This window comes from Nelumbo lutea, chromosome 2 (genome assembly GCF_056320005.1).
Source record: "Nelumbo lutea isolate HS-2025 chromosome 2, American lotus-T2T, whole genome shotgun sequence".
Lineage (NCBI taxonomy): Eukaryota > Viridiplantae > Streptophyta > Magnoliopsida > Proteales > Nelumbonaceae > Nelumbo > Nelumbo lutea.
In genome coordinates this window covers 27,462,949-27,484,223 of record NC_142685.1, presented here as the reverse complement: position 1 = coordinate 27,484,223, position 21,275 = coordinate 27,462,949, and the positions used below count along the sequence as shown (strand labels likewise).

General features: G+C 42.3%; 1 protein-coding gene across 1 annotated transcript; it reads right to left on the bottom strand.

Moving 5' to 3' along the window:
* Window positions 1-14,952: 14,952 nt before the first annotated feature.
* Window positions 14,953-18,835, bottom strand: LOC148869421 (cytokinin dehydrogenase 3-like). The gene is made up of 5 exons (XM_088973105.1): window positions 18,204-18,835; window positions 17,567-17,694; window positions 16,789-17,037; window positions 16,193-16,458; window positions 14,953-15,434 (listed from the first exon to the last, which is right to left on the bottom strand). The coding sequence occupies exons 1-5, from the start codon at window positions 18,817-18,819 to the stop codon at window positions 15,140-15,142; spliced, it is 1,554 nt and encodes a 517-aa protein (XP_088829231.1). The 5' UTR covers window positions 18,820-18,835; the 3' UTR covers window positions 14,953-15,139.
* Window positions 18,836-21,275: the final 2,440 nt, after the last annotated feature.

Genomic DNA, 21,275 nt, shown 5'->3' with positions numbered 1-21,275 from the left:
AGGAACTAAATTCAAATTATATTTTTTATATCTTCATGTATATAAAAGTAATTCTTATTTATGGCACTCATTTTTATTTTATAAGGTGGATATACAATATTAGAGATGCACCCAAATGTTTTTTTTTTTGCAAAATTTATGTATTTTTTTTTCATTTTTCATTTTTATTATTTAATTATACATCAAATATTGACACATTTGACCTAAAAGTTAAATTGTTGACCTAGACCAAATAGGAAATCAATTTCATTTTTGGTTGGTTTTAAATTTGTATTTCATTTCCATTATCAATAAAAACAATTCTTGTTCATGACACTTATTTTTTCTTTAATATGATTAATATAAAATAGTAGAGAAATGACCCATTTTTTCTACATTTTTTTATTATGTGAATTGTTTACTATTTTAAATATTTTATTATTAATTATGGTATCATGGATTCACCCAATTAACTGGGATGGTTGAATTGGCTTACCCACCACTTGAATGGAAAAATAATTTTGTTATTTTTTCGTTAATTATAAAAGAAGGATAAATTACTGAAACCTCCTTTAAAGTTTCTGATCATTGTTGAAATCTCCCCTAAGTTTGGTAATTGCAATCACCTCCCTTGAACTTTCTAATACAGTTGCAAGTAGACCCCCTTTCTTAGAATCCTCTAACAAGAGGCACACAAATATCCAAAACACCCATTCAATTACTATTGAGGTTGTTTTTTGCATAACAAACAATACAAACTTTATGAACAACAACAAAAGAAAGAAGCTTAAGTTGCAACTTCGAGGGATTCATGTGAAGGGAAAATTTATAAAATAAATCAATTTTAGAGAATAGATTGGAAGGGTTTGGGGTAGTGATTAATATGAAGGGAAAATTCCGAAAATAAACATTTTAGTCAAATTAACTACATGGTTATTTTGGACATTTTCATGCCTCTTGATTTAGAGGATTATAAGAGAAGGGGTCTACTTGCAACTGTGTTACAAAGTTTAGAAGAGGTGATTGCAATTACCAAACTTTAAAGGGGGGTTTTAGCAATGGTCAGAAACTTCATGGGAGGTATTAGAAATTTACCCCTTAAAAAACATGGATTTCAAATTGTCAAAAAGTATTTGATAAAGCTCTAATTATTGGATTTATTAAATAAAAAAAATACCTTAAATACAAGATTTAATGTGAGAGAATGTGAGTTGATACCTTAAATATAAGACTTAATGAGAGGGAATTAAATGATGTGAAAAATTGTAAATGATATTACATTATTAGCCCTCAGAATTAAAGAGGGAATAAATTCAAAAATAGGGGTAGCTTAGTCAAAAAGAAAGTTCTACACCCTTATTATTGTTTTATATGTCAAATGTGTGATGTTAAAAATGTTTCCAAAATTTTCTTCAATTTCTATATTTTTTGCATTTTATCTATTTTTGAATTTTTATTGTTTATTTGTGGCAACATGAGTTAGCCCATTTAAGCTAAAATGGTTTAATTTCTTACCACTACCTAAATGAAAACACTAATTTTCCATTTGGATTTTAAATATGTTATTAGAATTATTAATTTATTATGTATGGATTTAATTAATATTATTTAATGATGAGAATAAATAAAAATGCTTTAAATATATGATTCAATGAGGGTGAATGGGAGTAAATACCTTTAGGCTATGTTTGGTTTGAAGGAAAAAGTAGTGATGGAGGGTGATTTGGCCCGACCTCGCACCACGGGTACACGTGGGCGTGACCTTGCTCAAACAGTGACTCAGCGTGACAGGACAACTGACATGACCATAACTCGGGGGGAGGGTGCCATCGAGTTGAGCTTAGCAGCTGGACGGATAAACTACTCGCCAAAAGCCGTCTTGCCTGCGTCTCCTCCCTAGGGTTAAGGCTCTTCGGGATACCCTGAGGTCAGGGTACCCTAACCTCTCTCTATACCCGAGTTCCTCCCACTGGACTTCGGACCACTCCCCGGCGAGAGCTCACCAACCCATCTCTAGACACCCCGGAGTGAAAACACTTTGGGCCAGGTAGCTCGGCATAGCTTTCCATAGGCAGCTCGCCGCCTATGGGATAGCCCGACACAGGGTAACTCATGAAAGGGTAGTTCGGCGCACCCCCGAAAGATCTCCTGCCCGACCACCGTACTGGACAAATCTGGGGACAACAACCATGCCCCTCGTCTGACAACGTCGCGCCTGCCACCTTTAGAAGGTGCCTTACACTTAACAGGCATGTACCCTGCAACGACGGCCCCGCGCGTGCCACCTTAGCCTTGCTTGTAACAGATGTGGCAGACTGACAGTGGTGGTTATACATGCCCTATCAGAAGCCAGAGGGCCTGAAGCAACATAATTCTGTTATAAGAAGCTGATTTTCGAGGAACAAGGTATCTTCGAACCACCTGCGCAATCTGCACTCTTAGCCTTTGTTTTTCCTTTGCTTCTCGCACAGAATACTGACTTAATCATCGGAATGTTCCTGCCGGGCAAACACCCCAGGAGTTCTTCTTCTTTCTTCTCGTCTCAGGGTACCTCTCAGGAGCCACGTGAGTGCCTGCTAGGAGTGACCGGATCGCGCTACATCATTTGGCGGTGTCTATGGGAAACGCTTTGAAAAGCTTTTCTCCAAACTTTCACGTCTCTTTACTCTCCAAAAACCCAACACTCATGGCTTCCTCTAGCAACGTCAGACGAAGCACAGAAATGGATAACTCTAGGGAACAATCCCAGCTTCCTACTGTCTGCATCGGACAGTTCACCGTCCCCCTCTTGGTGGACGGAATCCCCAGCTTGAATGTGCCTCTTGCAGTGGCATCTGTCGTCGTGCCACTCCCTGCTACAGTCGGAGCGACGTTCACCGAACCTTCGGTCGTGCCCCTAGCGGCTAGCCCGAACCAACTAGAGGACTTGATGCAGTGCATGCGGGCCATGCATGCCCAAATGCAACAGTTCCAGCAACTTCAGCTCTATCAACAACATGTGCTGCACCAGGTCTCCCAGTATCAGTATCAGTAGTAGTTTCCCCTATTACCTCAACCTCAGCTTCAGCAATCACAACTTCCCCCTTGACACCCAGTCTCACAGTGAGCTAGGTCTCGCCGACAGGAGGAGCACCCATCTCACCAAGGAGAGGCCCCCTAGAACCCTCCAAGGAGCCATGCCTCCACCCACGGCAGACAAGAAATACCAGCCGCCTCGACCTCACCACGGGCAGTCAGGTCAGGAGGACCTCAGCTCGCCAGACCCATGTCGCCTCAGCCCTCAAGGCCTGGTACTCCGCTCCTAGAAAACCGATTCAAAATCCTAGCCACAGGTTCCAAGCAGGAGCCCTCTGTCTGAAGCCATCACCAGCGGCCCGAGCTACTTTCGGCACACACCATTCCTGATAGTACATAAGTAAGCAGCACGAATGCTGAGCCCGCCAGGAAGTAGAGACATCACCGCCGAGCTCACCGGTCTGCCACCCACGACCTACCCGAGCTCGGAGGCAAAGAAGAGGTAAGCTCGGGCGAGGTCAAGGCACCCATCCTTTTAGTTCAATCCCCCTATCTCCCGAGCTCCTGACAATCCCAATGCCCAAAGATTTCAAGCTCCACCCTCTTGATAAGTACGATGGGTTGTTCGACCCAAATGATCACATAGATGCCTTCTAGTTGCAGATGCACCTAGCAAGAGCAAGTGAGTCGTGCATGTGCGTGGCCTTCTCCACCACTTTTAGAGGAGTAGCTCACACATGGTACCAGAACCTGACGCCCGGATCAATAAGAAGTTGGGCACAGTTCGCGCAGGCTTTCACGTCCCACTTTGTTACCAGTAAGCGATGCCTGCGAACTGAAGAGAGCCTCCTCAACATAGTACAGAGAGAAGGAGAATCCACCCGGGTCTATGTCAAGCGGTTCAATGATGCTTGCATGCAGATACCGTGCTTGGACCCCACCGTGCGCCTTGCAGCAGCTAAGAAAGGCGTGACGCACAAAGAGTTCAAATGGCACATGGTCGTCAACCAACCAGTGGCCATAACTGAATTTCATAAGCTTGCAGACAAGTTCATATCCTCCAAAGAGGAGATCAACCAGAAGGGCGAGAGTGCGCCCAAAAAGAGGAAGAGGGAAGGAGAGCCTTCTAGCCAAGGGAACAACCAAAAGAAAAAGGACGCAGCTCGGGGGGTAAAACCAGGTCAGTCGTTCCGAGCTCCTACAACAGACTGAACTGATTACACCCCACTGAACATGAAGTGGGCTGAAATCTTGATGGCGATCAACGACGCTCCGTATGTGAAGTGGCCACCCTGTTTGAGGGGAAATCCCAACGACACTCCCGAGTCTAGCAGCAGGCTGACCGAAAATTCGCAGAGGCAGCCTTCGGAAGAGAGGCCGGTCCGGGGCACCATCCACATCATAGTGGGAGGATTGATCATCACGGGCTGCACTTCAGCAGTAGCTCGGACGTCATTTCGCGAAGCCGTCTGGGAAGAACAGAATCCTCCGAAGCGGCCAAGGACAAAAGAGCCAATTTTCTTCACGGAAGATGATGCGTGAGGGGTCCATTACCCCCACAATGACGCACTTGTGATAAAGTTGAGGATCAATAACTTCGAGGTCAGGTGCGTACTTGTTGACTCGGGCAGCTCGGCAAATATCCTCTTCAAAGCTGCGTTCGACCAGCTGCAGTTGTAGAAAAGTAACTTGAGGCTTGTGGACACTCCTTAGGTAGGCTTCAATGGAGAAGAAGTCCGGCCCCTTGGGAAGATAACAGTACTTATGGAAGTCGGCACATGTCCCTACGTAGTCAGACTCAACCACGACATCTTGGTGGTCGCGACCCCCTCCCGTACAATGCCATAATAGGTCGGCCGATCACCCATATCCTGCGGGCGGTGGTCTCCACCTACCATCTGGCTATGAAGTTCCCTACATACTTCGGTGTGGGGGTAGCGCGGGGCGACTAGCTCGAGTCCCGCAAGTGCTATGTCACCGCCCTGAAGGGAAAGACCAAGGAAGCCGATGACCTCGAACTGGAGCGGCCTACGGAGCAAGGTGAAGAATGAGCTGCGCCCATAGAAGAAACCGTCACAGTCTTGACCTCAGCGGCAGACCCAACTCGGACGCTTCAGATCGGTGCTTTCGTCCAGGAACCTCTAAGATCCGAACTGGTAAGTTTCTTACTTCAAAATTTGGATATTTTTGCATGGTCTGCGGTAGAGATGCCCGATATAGACCCGACCTTATAACTCACAAGCTGAATACTGGTCCTGTAGTTAGGCCTGTTAGACAGAAGAAACGCAACCTAGCCCCGGAGCGGTGGAAAGCGATCGACGAGGAGGTCGAGAAGCTCCTCGCAGCTGACTTCATAAGAGAAGTCCAATACCCGAGCTGGGTAGCCAACCCCATCTCGGTAAAGAAGGCCAATGGAAAGTGGCGCATGTGTGCCGACTACACCAACCTGAACCGGGCTTGCCCAAAAGACTGCTTCCCGCTCCTCAGAAATGACCGCTAGGTGGACGCGACCTTAGGGCACGAGTTGCTAAGTTTCTTGGATGCCTATTCAGGCTATAACCAAATCAAGATGGACCTAGTAGACGAAGAAAAGACTGCCTTCATCATGGAGTTCGGTATGTACTGTTACAAGGTTATGCCCTTCGGGTTGAAAAACGCAGGGGCAACCTTTCAAAGGCTTGTAAATAAATTGTTTGCGCCATTAATCGGCAGAAAACTAGAGTGCTATGTAGATGACATGGTCGTCAAAACCGAATTCTCACATGAGAATACAAGATTTGCATTCTGTTTTTAAAATTCTGCGTAAGTTTAATATGAGACTGAACCCAAACAAGTGTGTCTTCGGTGTGACCTCGAGCAAGTTCCTAGGATAAATCTTCAACTGACGTGGCATTGAGGCCAACCCGGACAAAGTCAAGGCCATTTTAGATATGAGACCACCCCAGAAGTTGAAGGAGGTTCAGAGGTTGAATGGCTGCGTAGCCGCCCTAAGCCGCTTCATGTCCAAATTGACTGACCGCTATCTTCCGTTCTTTAAGGCAATCAAGAGCAAAAGGTTCGAATGGACCCAAGACTGTCAACTCGCGTTTGACGAGCTCAAGAAATACCTTGCTAGTGTGTCGATCGTTCTCATCGACAAACCTCTGAGGCAAGTCTTACTTAAGCCCGAGCTCTCTAGTCGGTTGATGAAGTGGGTCATTGAGCTCAACGAGTACGACCTCCAGTACAATCCGTGAACTGCCATTAAGGACCAAGCCTTAGCGGATTTCATCACCGAGTTCACATTCAGCTCCGAAGTCCCTAGGCCGGTTGAGCACGAGGCCCCCAACTCGGGTGAGCCCAAAGCTCCCAGGCCGATCGAGTCTAAGCACCGTAAGGTAGCAGCCAGTGTGGCATCTCTCCTAGTTCGGCCAAACATGAGTTGGGATGAAGAGCCCTGGATCCTTCATGTAGATGGTTCCTCGAACCAATAGGGTAGTCAAGTCCAAGCACATCGTTGTCTGCATCGACTCCCAGCTCGTGGTTAACTAGGTCATGGGCGAGTACGAAGCTCGCGAGCCAACCATGACTGCCTACTTGACCAAAGTCAGAGAGGCACTACTCAACTTTCAATCACACTTCATCAGACAAATCCTAAGGTCATAGAATGCTGAGGCCGACGCCCTGTCCAGACTAGCCAGCGCCAGCGACATCCCCATGAGAACCGTGTACATAGAGGACTTGCCTCGGCCTAGCATTCTCGGGGGGGGGGGGGGGGCAAAGGAGGTCGCTCCCGTCGTTCAAGCAGAGTCGAGCTGGATTGACCCACTCGCGAGCTTCTTGCTACACGGGACCCTCCCTGCAGATCGCAATGTAGCTATAAAGGTGCAGCGCCAGACAACCAAATACGTCATGATAGACGAACGGCTGTATAGGAGATCTTACACGCTCTCTATCTGTGTTGCTTGCGGCCTACCGAAGCCGAGCTCGTACTCCACGACACTCATGAGGGGTTGTGCGGCGGGCACTTGGGGGGCAGGGCCTTGCCTAGAAAGCACTTCAACAGGGGTATTAATGGCCAGCAATGAAGGCAGATGCTATTAAACTCGTTAGAAAATGTGACAAATGCCAGAGACATGCCAATATTCACCACCAACTCGCTGCCGACCTCAAGTATCTCACCAACCCATGGCCCTTTACACAGTGAGGCATCAATCTACTCAAACCATTCCCGCCAGCAACAGGTGGGAGGAAGTTTTTAGTAGTAGCAGTGAACTCTTTCACCAAATGGTTAGAAGCTGAACCCCTTGTAACGATCACATCCCGAAATGTCCAAAACTTCTTTTGGAAGAACATCGTGTGCCGCTTCGGATTATCTCGAGTATTGATTTCTGACAACGGCGAGCAGTTTGAGAATATCAAATTCCAAGACTGGTGCCAGGACATGGGAATCTGACAGAATTTTACTTTAGTCGCACACCCTCAAGCAAATGGTCAGGCAAAAGTCACGAACAGAGCCATCCTCCGTGGACTAAAAGTATGACTAGACCGAGCTAAATGATTATGGGCAGATGAACTACCCAGTGTTCTATGGGCCTACCGAACCACAGAGAAGACCGCCATGGGAGAAACACCCTTCAATCTCACCTATGGCACCGAAGTAGTGATTCTCACAGAGATCAAAATACCTACGCTACGATTAGAAGCATACAGTGATCAGACAAACGATGATGAGCTACGTACCAACCTCGATCTACTTGACGAAGTAAGGGACCTCGAATACATCAGGACAGAAGCCTACTAGCAGAGAGTAGCTCGATACTATAACGCCAGGGTCAAGAAGTGGAATCTCCGCGTTGGCGACCTGGTCCTTCGTAAAGTTATGGTACCTGAGCCCAGGCTGGCAAGCTCGGTTCCAACTAGGAATGCCCTTACCGAGTGAAACGAGTGCTCAGGGAAGGAACATACGAGCTCGAGACCCTCGAAGGGAAACAAGTACCTCGGGCATGGAATATTGTCAACCTAAGAAAATACTATCTATAAGAAGTGAGTAGGCCACGAGCCACTCCCAAAAGCCTAAGGGTCGGAATATTGATCTAATATGACCTTGACACCATAGGACCAGGTCGCCTCTATGGCATGGGCAGACCCTTAGAGCGGGCCACGAGCCACTCCTCCAGCGTAAGGGCTGAAACACCGAGCTAATGAAGAAGCCCCGACAGCGTAAAAAACTAAGTTGCCCCGTCAACATGAACTAAGCACTTGCAGCACAGGTACAAACCTTACAACAAATAGCCCACATACACAAAGCTACCCCTACTATGTCCCTCACCCCGGCATACACAAAGCTACCCCTACTAAACATTTTGGGGCCACGACGGTCGTTAAGGAACACCTACTTTGGAAGTTCAATTCGATAGGGTAACAGCTTGGGGTGAATGACCACTCCACAAAATAAATTGCACAAACTTTTGGCAAAAAGAAAGAAAAAATCTCTTCATTACAGGAGGTTCAGTACATAAATTCCATTGAGAATGTCTTAACTACAAGAAAGAAAAGGGGAGAAGATTCAGTTTACAAATACAAAGAGCAAACTACTTCAGGAGCAGACCTCCTCGGGGGCAGTAACTGGACCAGCATCCTCTACTTCATCTTCGACGCCCTCATCTTTGGAATCGGGGTCATCTTTTGACTGACGCACGATGTCGTTAGTGATCCACGAAGTAGTGGTGGCGCTCGTATCCAGATCGGGGTAGAGGTGCCTGATTAGCCACCGACTGAGCTTGAAGCCCTTACTGTAGGCCTCCGTCATCACGTCGTCAAACCTTGAAGAATTGACGTAGTCGATGACGGCTTGAGTCTTGGCCTCCTTGAGAGCACCCTCGAAGATCACAATATTCTCTCTTATATCTTCCTGGAGGTACCCCACTTCGTGCTCCGGCTTCCCCTTTTCCTCCTTGAGGCCTTGCACCTCGAGCTTTAGGGCATCCCGCTCAGCCTTGAGGCTGTTCACCTCGAGCCCTAAGGCCTCCTGATCGACCTTGAGCCCAATTACCTCGGCCCTCAGCTTATCTTTGCCTCGGGCCAGCTCCCACTTCTCTGCTATTAACACCTCGATGAAGCTCTTCTGAGCTGAGGCATCACTCTCCAGGTGGTGGGCCTGATAGCAAGCTGCCCTCAACTCAATATGGGCTGCGCGGGATGACTTCTCAGCCTCCAGAGTCCACCTCAGGTGCTAGTCTGATTGAAGGGTCAAGGCGCGAATGGCGGAGTTCACCTGCAAAAGGGAAACTGATCAAGAGGGAAACTGAAAAAAAAAAAGAAGAAAAGAGAAGAGAGACTCACCACCATAGTATGAGTGGTAGCTCAGGCACCGAGCTGACCAGGAGTGAGTTCAGCCCACTCGCTGACCTCCCCCGGGTATGTAGCCAGTTTGGATCCCCTGACCCTCCGAGCTAGATGCCATCATCTCCACATCACGAGTGGAACTCTCAGAGGCCTCGGTGGCAGCTTTGGCAGGATGAGCCCTGGCAGCAGCACCTGCAGCACTAGCCTCGGCAACGCTTTCACTAGCAAGTCCGACGGGTTTGGCAGCAGGTTCGGTGGGCCTAACGGTAGGCTCTGCTATCACCTCGGGCCCCTGAGGCACAACCCCTTCTTCCAAGTCGATGATAGGCTCTGCTACCACCTCGGGCCCCGTGGCTGAAGTTTGTGGAGGTTGGGGCTTGGTTGAAGCTCGCGGGGACTCAACGCGTGCCTTCTTGGCTACACGTTTCTTTCTCTTCATCTGGCAGAAGAGCTTCTAGTTATCTATTCTCTCCGCCTCCATGGGACCTGCAGCAAAACACGACATCAGCAACTCGAAGTAAACATATGAATAGAAAGCCGAAATGAAGGAAAACCTACCTGGGCTCAAGATGGCCTGGATGAGCTTCTCCTCGGATGTGAAGCCTTTATGATTCAACCCGAGCTGAGCCAGTGACTGGAGCGCCTTCTTGGTCTTCCCGTCTAGGATGACACCGGGGTCTTGAACAACCCTCCTCCAATCAATGGGGAAGGGCCACCCTGTGTTGCTCTGAACTACAAAGTAGTCCCGCTTCCAAGCTGGAACTTTACTCGGGAGGTTGTGCATGAGTTTGAAACCCGGGCGGGGGATAGGTAGTAGGACCGCCTGTGCCCGGGGAGAGCGCCCGAAGCACTCTTCTTTATGGCCAAAATTGTGCTAAGAATATCTAAATCTATGGAGAGAGAATGGTCAAAGCAAAGAGAAACGGACCCCACCACATTCCATATAGAGTTTGGGTAGAGTTGGTCCAGGGTGATGTTAAAGTGTACCAACACCTCAACGATCAAAGGGTGAAGAGGAAGTCGAATCCCGGCTATCAGTTGCTCCCTAAAGATCACAATCTTGTCAGGACTGTGCTCCCATGGAAAGTTGCCGGTGGGAAGGCTATATGAGTATTCCCTAGGAAGGTTGAACCTCTGTATGAGGTCCTGAAGCCTCTCCGAAGTCATTATAGAAGGGCTGAACTGATCTGGCTCTCGACCTCGGTGGGAGGTGGACGCCAGATGACCCGAAGCCACCCGTACTTCGGATGGCTGAGCAGCAGAAGAGCCACTCCGAGCCGAGGTACCCACCTCGGGCTCATCGATAAGGCTACCTACACTAGATGACATAGTGAACTGAAGGGAAGAAATAAATTAAAAGGGGAAAGGAAGCCCAGGAGGACTCACTAAAGGAACGTAACTAGACTAGGAGAACAAGACGAACTGGAAGACCCGAGCTAAGAGACCTCTGACGTGAGATCAAATGCTGACGACGAGAGCTTTGTGGTGAAGAAAATTGGCAAGGGTCCCCCTATTTATAGCTACAGCTGCGGGTTCCTCGAGGCAAAAACGGTTTAGCGCATTTTTGGCATTCGCGAAGTCCAAATCGTGTGAGATCCGTGCATAATTTGGACGCGACTCGAGTCTTTTTTGATCAAACTGGGCACTAGACTGGTCCAACTAGATGGAGCGCGCGACAAAGCGGCATGAATACCGATGTCAAATCCACCCGGCGCATCATGACCTCCTCGTGTTGGGTCATCGCCGCCAGCTCAGGGAGTGGGGGGCAATTGATGGAGGGTGATTTGGCCCGACTTCGTAGCACAGGTACACGTGGGCGTGACCTTGCTCAAATAGTGACTCAGCGTGACAGCACAACTAACATGACCACAACTCGGGGGAGGGTCCCATCGAGTTGAGCTTGGCAACTAGACGGATAAACTACTAGCTAGAAGCCGTCTTGCATGCGTCTCCTCCCTGGGGTTAAGGCACTTCGGGATACCCTGAGGTCGGGGTACCCTAACCTCTCTCTATACGAGAGCTCCTCTCGCTGGACTTTGGACCACTCCCCGACTAGAGCTCACCGACCCATTTCTAGACACCCCGGAGTGAAAACACTTCGGGCCAGATAGCTCGACATAGCTTGCCACAAGCAGCTCACTGCCAATGGGATAGCTCGACATAGGGTAACTCATGCAAGGGTAGTTCGATGCACTGCCGAAAGATCTCCTGCCCGACCACTGTACCCGACAAATGTGGGGACAGTAGCCATGCCCCTCGTCAGACAGCGTTGCGCCTGCCACCTTTAGAAGGTGCCTTACACTTGACAGGCACGTACCCTGCAACGACGACCCCGCGCGTGCCACCTCAGCCTTGCTTGTAACGGCTGTGGCAGACTGATAGTGGCGGTTATACTTGCCCTGTCAGAAGCCAGAGGGCCTAAAGCTACGAAATTCTGTTATACGAAGCTGATTTTCAAGGAACAAGGTATCTTCGAACCACCTGCGCAATCTGCACTCTTAGCCTTCGTTTTCCCTTTACTTCTTGCATAGAATACTGACTTAATCATCGAAGTGTTCCCACCGGGCAAACCCCTCGGGAGTTCTTCTTCTTTCTTCTCGTCTCCGGTACCTCTCAGGAGCCACGTGAGTGCCAGCTAGGAGTGACCGGATCGCGCTGCATCAAGTAGGGAAAGGAAAGTTAAGATAGGAAAACCAATACAAGGTTTCTAAAGGTTTTCCTTTTTCCCTACTTTTTCCTCTAAACGAAACATAGTCTAAATGTGAGATTTAAAAAGAAGGAATTGAATGCACTGAATAATAGTATACAAATTACATTTTTTACCCTCACAGTAGAGGGGCCATATTTCAAAAAATGGGGTATTTTAGTCAAAAAAAATTCTAGAAATTTTAGTTTCTATTTGTACTTTTTATAGTAGTATAGATTTGATTCGAATCAAATATAAATAAGGGTAAGTTACAAAGACCCCCTTGTACTATGGGGCTAGTGACAATTAACCCCCCACATACTTTCATTTGTGACAAAGACCTCCTCTACTATGTGTCATAACAATTACTCCCTAGACTTTCATTCGTGACAAAGACCCTCTTTAACTTTACTTTGTGAGAAATACCCCCTTTGTTAAAGTTTTGTCAGTTAACTTAAAAAATGTTCTTATTTAGTTATTTAAAACGTTTAAATCCATTGACTACTTTTTTCTTATTTATTTGAGTGATTTTTGATTTGATTAGTTTTCTAAATATAATATTGAAGTCCTCTCTGTTGGTCTAATATTTTTTTTTTGGTAAAGATCAATTGCCCTAATAGATCCTTACAAATTTCTGGTTGGATCCAAAATTCAAATGAATGGTAGAGGTTTCTTTTATAGATATAAATTTAAAGTTTCATTTGTTTTTTTTTTAATTTATTTATTAGAGAAAGGAGTGAATAGTTTTTATATTTTAAGATGAAGAGAGACATTCATGTCTTTGCAATTAAACAAGAATTTAAAGAAACTTGTTTTTCTGTATCAGTGAAATGATTCTTGTTATTTTAGTTGTTTTGTTTGGAGAAAATGGATGTATTGTTTGGTTAATTAGGGTTTAAGAGAAAAGGGTGATGAAAAGAAAATAAGTATAGTTTAGGTGAGTATTTTGGTAACTTAATGCATTGTGTCATCCGACTTAATGGCTAAGGGGGTATTTGTCAAAAAGTGAAAGTTTAGGGGGTCTTTGTCATAAATGAAAGTTTAGGGAGGTAATTGTCACTAATCCCATATTATAGGGGGTCTTTTGTCACTGGCCCCATAGTACAGTTCCACCTTATATTTGATTCAATTCCACCCATTTACGGTGAATTTGGATTTCCTCCTTACACACCTGACAGTAGGTTGCACCTATGTATTGAGAGTAGATCTCCCCATGAAGAAAAACAACTAGGACTCATTGCAATCAAAATCTCTACACACTTTGAAAGCATGGGAATCCAGCGATACATTGGGAACATCTCACGAATTTAACATACATGTATGAGAGATATTTCCAATGTGTTGCGAGATGTTATGTTAGTAGAATTTTTGCTTGCAATCGATCTGTGCTCAAATGGAAGCATACTAGTATGGGCAGTTTTTCCTATGTGCGGCTACAATGGGATGAGATTCCCTGCAAGCAAAAAACTTTGTACACACACTGTTAAATCATGTGAATTCATACATAAATTGGGAATATCTCCCCATGAATTTAACAAACATGTATGGGAAATATTCCTATTGTGCGGTTGGGTCTTGTGTGCAGAGTTTTTACTTGCAAGAGATCCAAGCTTAGCTGAAACTTGCTATGAAGTAGGTGTAAGGGTCATTCTATGAGGAGGAAATCTGAACTCTTTACAGCATTAGGAGGAAGTAACTCCTCTATCTCAATTTCTTGTGTTGGAAATAGGATCCATGGTTTATGCCAAGTGTAAAATATAGAAACCTCCCCTGAAGTTTCTAACCATCATAAAGACCTCCCTTGAGGTTTCACTTTCATAGAAACCTCCCCTATAGTTTACCAAAAACTTTTGTTCCAATAATGAAGACTTCAAAGTTACGAAGTTACCCTAAGGGAATCTTTCAATATAATTTAAAATGTCAGATTTGCCCTTCTAAACTTCACTAGGCCTAATGTTTCTATAAAGTAAAATTACTTTGTTCTTTTCTATCTAACTTGGGGATTTTTTAGATTAAAAGCGAAAACTCTTTGGTGGTATTTTAATAAATTTTCATATAAATTGATAGGTGTAAGGGTAAAATGGGTATTTAAAAAAACTAATGCATTAGGCCAACATTTTCTATCCATGACAATAAAAAAATAAAAGAGGTATACCACAAAGGAGGTTTTTCTGAAAATGAAACCATAGGGGAATTTTTATGATTGTCAACTTCAAGGGAGGTTTTTATATTTTACCCATTATTTAAACATGTTTCAGATTCGGTAAGACCTAATTTATATCATCTATAAAATAGTTAAGACCTTAATAAGGTTTAAAATATCGCAATGTATTGGTGTGTATCATTTCAGATTCACTGAAACTCTTGAATAGTAAGAAAGAGTTGCATGATTTTAGTGATTTTAAATATTAATAAATGATGCAACATGATGATTGACAAATTACCAAACCCAAAATATAGGAAAAAAAAAAAGATTTTCGATAGATTGAAACTCTAGATAATAGAAAGAAGGAACTTGATTGATGGTCGATAGGAAGGCCGAAGACCATCCTTTGGTCTACCCATGTGAAAGTCTTATATGCCATTAGTTGCAGTAATTGCTGACTTTGGTGATTGTCTTTCAAGCCTTAAAGATTGAGAGAAAGTTTACAAGAACCTTCACAAAACTTCGATAGAAAATAAGAGCAAGAAAGCTGAGAGAAGGCTCACAAGAACTTTCATAAAACTCAAATATACTTACCCGCAACTTTCTGTTTCTCTATTCTTTTCTATCAACCTTCACAAAACTTTGTACATTATTCGGTTTATACTGGAAGAAAAGTCCAAAGTCCAAACACGTAGTTTTGAGAGCAAACTATAGACTTTGACCAAGCAATCCCATTAAGCACAAAGAATGCTAGTGTAAAAATTAGAAACTATCACCCCACAAAATTATAATTAGATATGAAATAAACCATAGTGGAATTATGGTTCAAACCAACTACTATTACCAACAAAAATAAAATTTTCAACTCTTTGATACAACTACCTGACTGACTGATTATCTCCAAGAAAACAAATGTCCTTGGAGATTTTATTGGATTTAAATATATGCCTGCTATACATTAGAATTTCATGGCACAGACAATTTTCTTACAAGGAATTGAAAATCCTTTGCCCTGGTGACAATATTGCTTTTGGGTCGAACATGGCTTTCCTTGCTTTGAAAGTGTTCCATTTGGGCCCAAAATGCTTGATCCATTCTGCCTTGGATTCGTGGTGAGGAAGATATTGTTTAATCTCGATGCCAGCCTTGTCACAGAATTCCAGTATTTCTCTATTTTGTCTCTGAAAAAACTCCAGATCATGTATCCCACTTGATCGCAGTAGTGCAAGATGGTAGAATATATCTTCATCTGGAATCACTGAAGACATCCTGCCTTCCCACCTGCAATGCACATTGAGGTGTTAATTGAGCGTACATAATTAATCACCCTTCTTTTTTAAACACCCTTGTGTAGGGGTGTCAATTCGACCAGATTTGGTCCATACCGATCCAATCCATTCCAATATGAGTCCATTATGGATGGATAGGTCCAATCCAATCCAATGAATACTTTGAATCATTTTTCACCCAGTCCAATTCTATGTTTAGACTGTCTAATCTGTCCAAATTGATTTTAATTTAGATAGGTTCTAACTTGAACCTGGTCCATTGACACGTGTATTCTTATCTTTTATCTATCAATGGACCTGATATTGGTTCAATCCAACCCAATCCAATATAAATCCATAATGGATGGACTGGTCCAATTCAATGTCTTATTGATCCGTCCAATCCGTCCAAACAAACAGGTCCATTGGCACCCCTATCCTTGTGCTCTATCAGTTGGTAGTAACTATTTATTATAGAATAAAAGCATATTCAGAATCCTCAGCTAACAGTTTGAGCTGTTAGGTTGAACGGTTCTCTCATATGGTATCAAAGCCTATTTGACCAAGTGATCGCTGCTCCTATTATAATTAAGTAAGTTTTGCACAAGATATGAGTGGACATGTGCTTATTCATGCTTCAAATCCGATAGAATTTTGTGTAAGGTGGTGTATTTGAGAATAAAAATATATTCAGGGACTTCACCTAACAACTTAAAGCTGTTAGGTTGAATGGTTACTGATAGTGACATTGGTTAGGTCATATATGCTTACTTGTTTCGGTTCATGGGATAGAAACGGTTTAGAGCGGTCTTGTTCTGTTTCAGGAGGATTCCCTTGAAAACACCAGAATTGAAATCAAAGATCCGAGATTTGGGTATAAAGAGATTAAGCCACGGATGAAGAACATCCCCCTGCTCTTGTGACTGGACTTTGAATGCTTTAGTTCGAACTCTATTTAAGAAATCTAGATAGGAGACATCTGTTGTGGTGATCATGCCAGGAATAAAGCTCAATCCTTCAAGTAACAATTTTAGTTCCTGCACTAAAGATTCCCAAATTAGTATGTATGCAAATGGTTAGTCCGAATTTTAAATTCGGTCTAATTAAACTCTATACATATTCTAATTAAGCTACTTGTATATAATTGGATCAAATATGAATCCACCTCAATCCAATAATATTTCAAGTATATACTTTAAGTCTAAATACAACTAAACAAAATTTACATCCCTAAGATACAGGCTAATACGTACACTCCGTACAGAGTCTCAGCGTGTATCGATATTTAGAACCTTGATTTCAAGAACAAATGAAAACAAAAACGTGACCTTTTTACTTTACAGAATTACAGTGAAGAAAAGACATACCTCATCAATCCTATCCTTGTTGATAGTGAGATCGTCGTAGTACTTGGCCACTTCTATGGTGTAAACAATGCCATACTGTTTTGCTAGGGAAGTTATTCGTGGATCATCTGATGTGTCATGTTGCATAACGAGGGTACCTTCAATGTAATCAAATGTCTTGTTCTCATGACTTGTATAGGTTGAGATAAAAAATTCTTGGTCTCTTGTAAAAGCAAAGAAGTCTACATAGTACAAACTCATCCACTTCACCTGCAAGCAATTTTACAACATATATAGATGACAACAATAAACCTACAGGGAGACATTAATTATTAGGTTTAATGGTAAAATCTGGAGCTAACAAGCATAAGAATATGAGTTTGAATATAAAAGTGGCTACTTTGTGTAAAACATGCCAAAGGTTAAAACTGCTGCCCTCCCAAATACCTTAGATAGCTGGGACCAATATTGAGTAGGCCTTTTTTCTGAATGCATGGTTTAAAGTATCAATACACCCAAATGTATTCGCAGGGTGTATGGATACATTTTACCCCATGCATTTTATTTCTTTTAGTTTTCTTTCAAATTTTCACTATATATATATATATATATTATTTAATCAATAAATAATTAATTTCCTGAAAAACCTTTAAATAAATGTATAAAAAATTCAACATATGATACGATACACCCAATACTTAAAACCTTATCTAAATGTATACTTTAATATAAAATGAGGCTAAATTATCATCTACACAATTCTATAAGCCCTGATATCTTAATGATGAATGAATTATACCGTGCTTGGGGCCTTTTCCAATGCAATTCTTGCTCTAGTGATGATGCCAAACTGGCCAAGACCTCCCAATACTGCATAAAACAGCTCTGAGTTTGTGTGTTTGGAGCAGGTCACTAACTCTCCTTTTCCTGTATCATAACAATCCACACATTTAGATTTAGTGCGTGTTGGTTTAATTTATTAATTGCAGACTCAGACCGGATGCATAACCGGACAACAATGTGAAGGCTATTTGAATTTAATGAATACCAGCTGGTTGGTTATTTTGGCTGCCTGTTTTCAATTGTGAAAAACGTTTATATATATGGCTTAATATCACTGAGGCCCCCACTTGCTTTGATTTTTGGAGGAACACCGAGCGACCATCTCATCTATTATATCGTCACCCTAGCAATCTCCTAGATGTGACGTATACTTGACAATATATTGATCATCTGCTGTGAACACAAGTGTGTGAACCTGGCTATGTTATACCCATTCACAAATGAACATGTCACTTATGCAAGGACACATACCACATGGATCTTATATATCTATATATTCAGTACTGGATTGGTCATGTAGCCAGGTTTGCATGTTTGTGTTTGAATCAGATCTGAAATGAGAAGTAGGTACACTTAAATGGCTATGGAGTTACCTGTAACAACGTCCAACTCATAGACATTGCTGATCTGGGGACCATGACGAAAGGTTTGGCCGCTTATACCAGCATTAGATAGAGTCCCACCCACAGTTAGATACAAGAAGTCAGTCCATGACCTTGGTGCAAGGCCATATTCAAGGGTGGCACGCAGCACATCGATCCAAAGCTGCTCCCCACCAGCATCTACGTACCAATTAATCGCCATTGATGTAGTGCTCCTAGACACATTAATCCGACTTCCGTTCTCTTCATTGTTCAATGATCTCATGTTCACAACAACACCATCAGGAGCCATTGCTTGTCCATTGACTGAATGACCCATGCCCTTTGCAGCTATAAGGAAAGGAACTGGAGACTCAAAAGAGAATCTTATCAGTGCTGCAATGTCGTCCTGTGACGCCGGATAGAGAACGGCAGCCGGAATAACTTGGGTGATATTACCATAATCAATGGAGGCCGAGGTTTTAGCCTTGGCGTCCAAACCGAGCCTAGTGTCAACGTAGAGAGATTGGAGGTCTGATGGAAACAAACTGGCAGTTCTAGACAGCAGACCACTTGTAACAAATATCAGGATGAAGAAGGATGGAAATGGATTGCTCTTCTTACCCATGATACAATTAATGACTGATGAGTTCTGTTTTTATGGGCTTAGAGAGAGAGAGAGAGAGAGAGAGAGAGAATAAGGTGGTGATTGACTGATGCAGGAGATGTATTGGGATGGTGGGGGTATTTATAGGTGCATGGGGATGAAGAAGGGTTGAAACTTTGTATAGGGAGCCAGTTTAAATCTAGCACGGAAGAAATCAAAGAGTTAAGCAGCAAGATCAGAAGATGATATGCCGTATAAGATGGTCAGTCTAGAGAGAAAAGAAAGTAAGATTTTGTTTAGGTTCATTTGAAGACTATAAGGAAAGAATGAGAAGTAATCAAAGGTGGTGGTTTCACAGTATCCGTTGTTTTTTTGGGTGGCCAAAGTGTCCAAATTCCCTTTCAACATCAGTTAGCTATATATATATATATATGGTTTGGATGGATAAGATTCTTTTCACTCTTTAATTTCCCATACGCATGCAGTTGGAAGATTTTTTTGATCAATAAGATCCCTTGGCTACGTTATTTTTTATTCTTGGCTAGTGATTGATCGTAACAATTAAGGGTTGTTTGTGAATGTTTTTGTTTTCATTTATTTTTAAATTGCAGCATAAAAAAGAAAAAAAAAACATACTGTTTGAACTGTGTTTTTGTTTAAAGATTCGACTATTATGCCGAAAAAATTACAACTTAAAAAGTGGTAATCAATCAAGTGGTATTCATCAAAATTCATCATGGGAGGGGGTAATTGGTCAAAGCTCTTCCTATGATACCTTTTGACATTATAAATTTATATTCTTTGTTTTACGAACAAAAAACAAGTCGGTTTTGTTTCAAAACAGAAATCGCGTTATTAAAACCATCATAATGATGAAATATATTAATTGAACAAAAATATGATTTTCAACCCCGAAATTCAATGACATGTTTTTGGTTTCTTTATTTAAAGGTAAATAATAACATGTTTTTTTTTTTTAATTTCAGTTTTAGAAATAAAAACACATTTACAATCAAGATTACATGTTTTTTATGTGTTTGCTTTAATAAAAAAGAATTTATTTTTAAGTTAGATGTTTTTAATTTGTTTTCAAATTCATAACAAGAGAAGACAATTCACATTGAAAAACATGGTCTAAATTTAAGTAAAATGTATGATGCATGAAGTCTACCATATAGGAAGCAAAAAACATGAAATGTGAATAATTGAAAAGCAAATGAACCATGTAATATAGTTGAACTCTTAAATTTATTAAAATTCTCTCGTGTATATAATAACTTGTTGGGCCGGACCCACAAGACCCACATTTTGGAGCCTTCCTGACAAGATCTTGGCTGACTTGGGAGGAAGGTGTATGGGTCTATCTCTATTATTCTTCTAGAAACGTATCAGATCTAAAAATCGTTCTCTCATTAAAATTACAAAAGCAGTTGAGATTTTTCAAATACAGTTATAATAATGTTGGGCCCATTTTAGATCCGAATCCAGATAAATTTCAAACATGTTTTTCTTATTATAAATGGAACCTTATTTAGCTTCTACTGATAAAATACCCAACCTAAATAATTAATCTTATTGAATTTCAAGTCAATTACGTTATGTTTGGTTTGAAAGAAAATAAAAGACAAACAGAACAAATTTTGTTGAATTCCCTTGACAGGGTTCCTTAATTTACTGTTTCTTTCTTATTATCTTGAATCCAACTATTATACCCCAATGATAGTCAAAATCAACCACTACTCAGAAATGACACGTGGCATTAGCATCGAGCTGTGTAAAATGGAAATTTAACTGGCGCTGCCGGCCATGATGAGATACCAGTGGTGGTTATTGTGTCAATTAATGGTAGGCCAACGACCACGCAATTGCCAAATAGGGTATAGAGTAAAGGTCAATTCGAATCTCCTACCCACTAATCTTAATTAGCCACGGGACCCACGCATACCCACGTCTCACTATGATATGAAAAAAGATACGATATCTGAAAAATAATTGATCAATAAATTGGAATCATAAACATGGTAGCGATTCAAGTGTGATTTATCAAAATTCATATATGGGTTTTGATTGCTCAAAACTCTTTCCATATTATATCTTTTCCGTATCATAGATTTTCCGTATGAAAAATGTTCTTAATTTGAGGCTGTAGTGACATGTGGATAGGTGTGGTTAGGGTTTTCGTAGATAGGAGATCTAAATACAGTAAGGGTTTGTTCGTTTCCTCTTAATTCTTATATCTTAAAAGAAATCTTTTAATTTTAAGAGAAAAAATAGTTGTTCATTTCTTTTTATCTCTTATTTCTTAAAATGCAATCATACAACTTTTTGTTTTCCAATGATAACCTCGAAAAGATAAACACAAACTCTCATATATGGGGTTAAAATAGATATTTGATAATTTTCAGAATTCAAAACAACATTTTTTGTATTTAGAGTTTAGACGAAAGAAAAGTTCACCAATACCAATATACCTCTTA

Bases quoted from the DNA above. Each gene is read 5' to 3' on its own strand.
- LOC148869421 (XM_088973105.1), bottom strand. From the start codon at position 18,819: ATGGGTAAGAAGAGCAATCCATTTCCATCCTTCTTCATCCTGATATTT. The intron at 17,038-17,566 runs GTATAATTCATT...AATTGCTTGCAG, and splicing joins TGGAAAAGGCCCCAAGCACG to GTGAAGTGGATGAGTTTGTA. The intron at 15,435-16,192 runs GTAAGCATATAT...TGTGCATTGCAG, and splicing joins TATCCCATGAACCGAAACAA to GTGGGAAGGCAGGATGTCTT.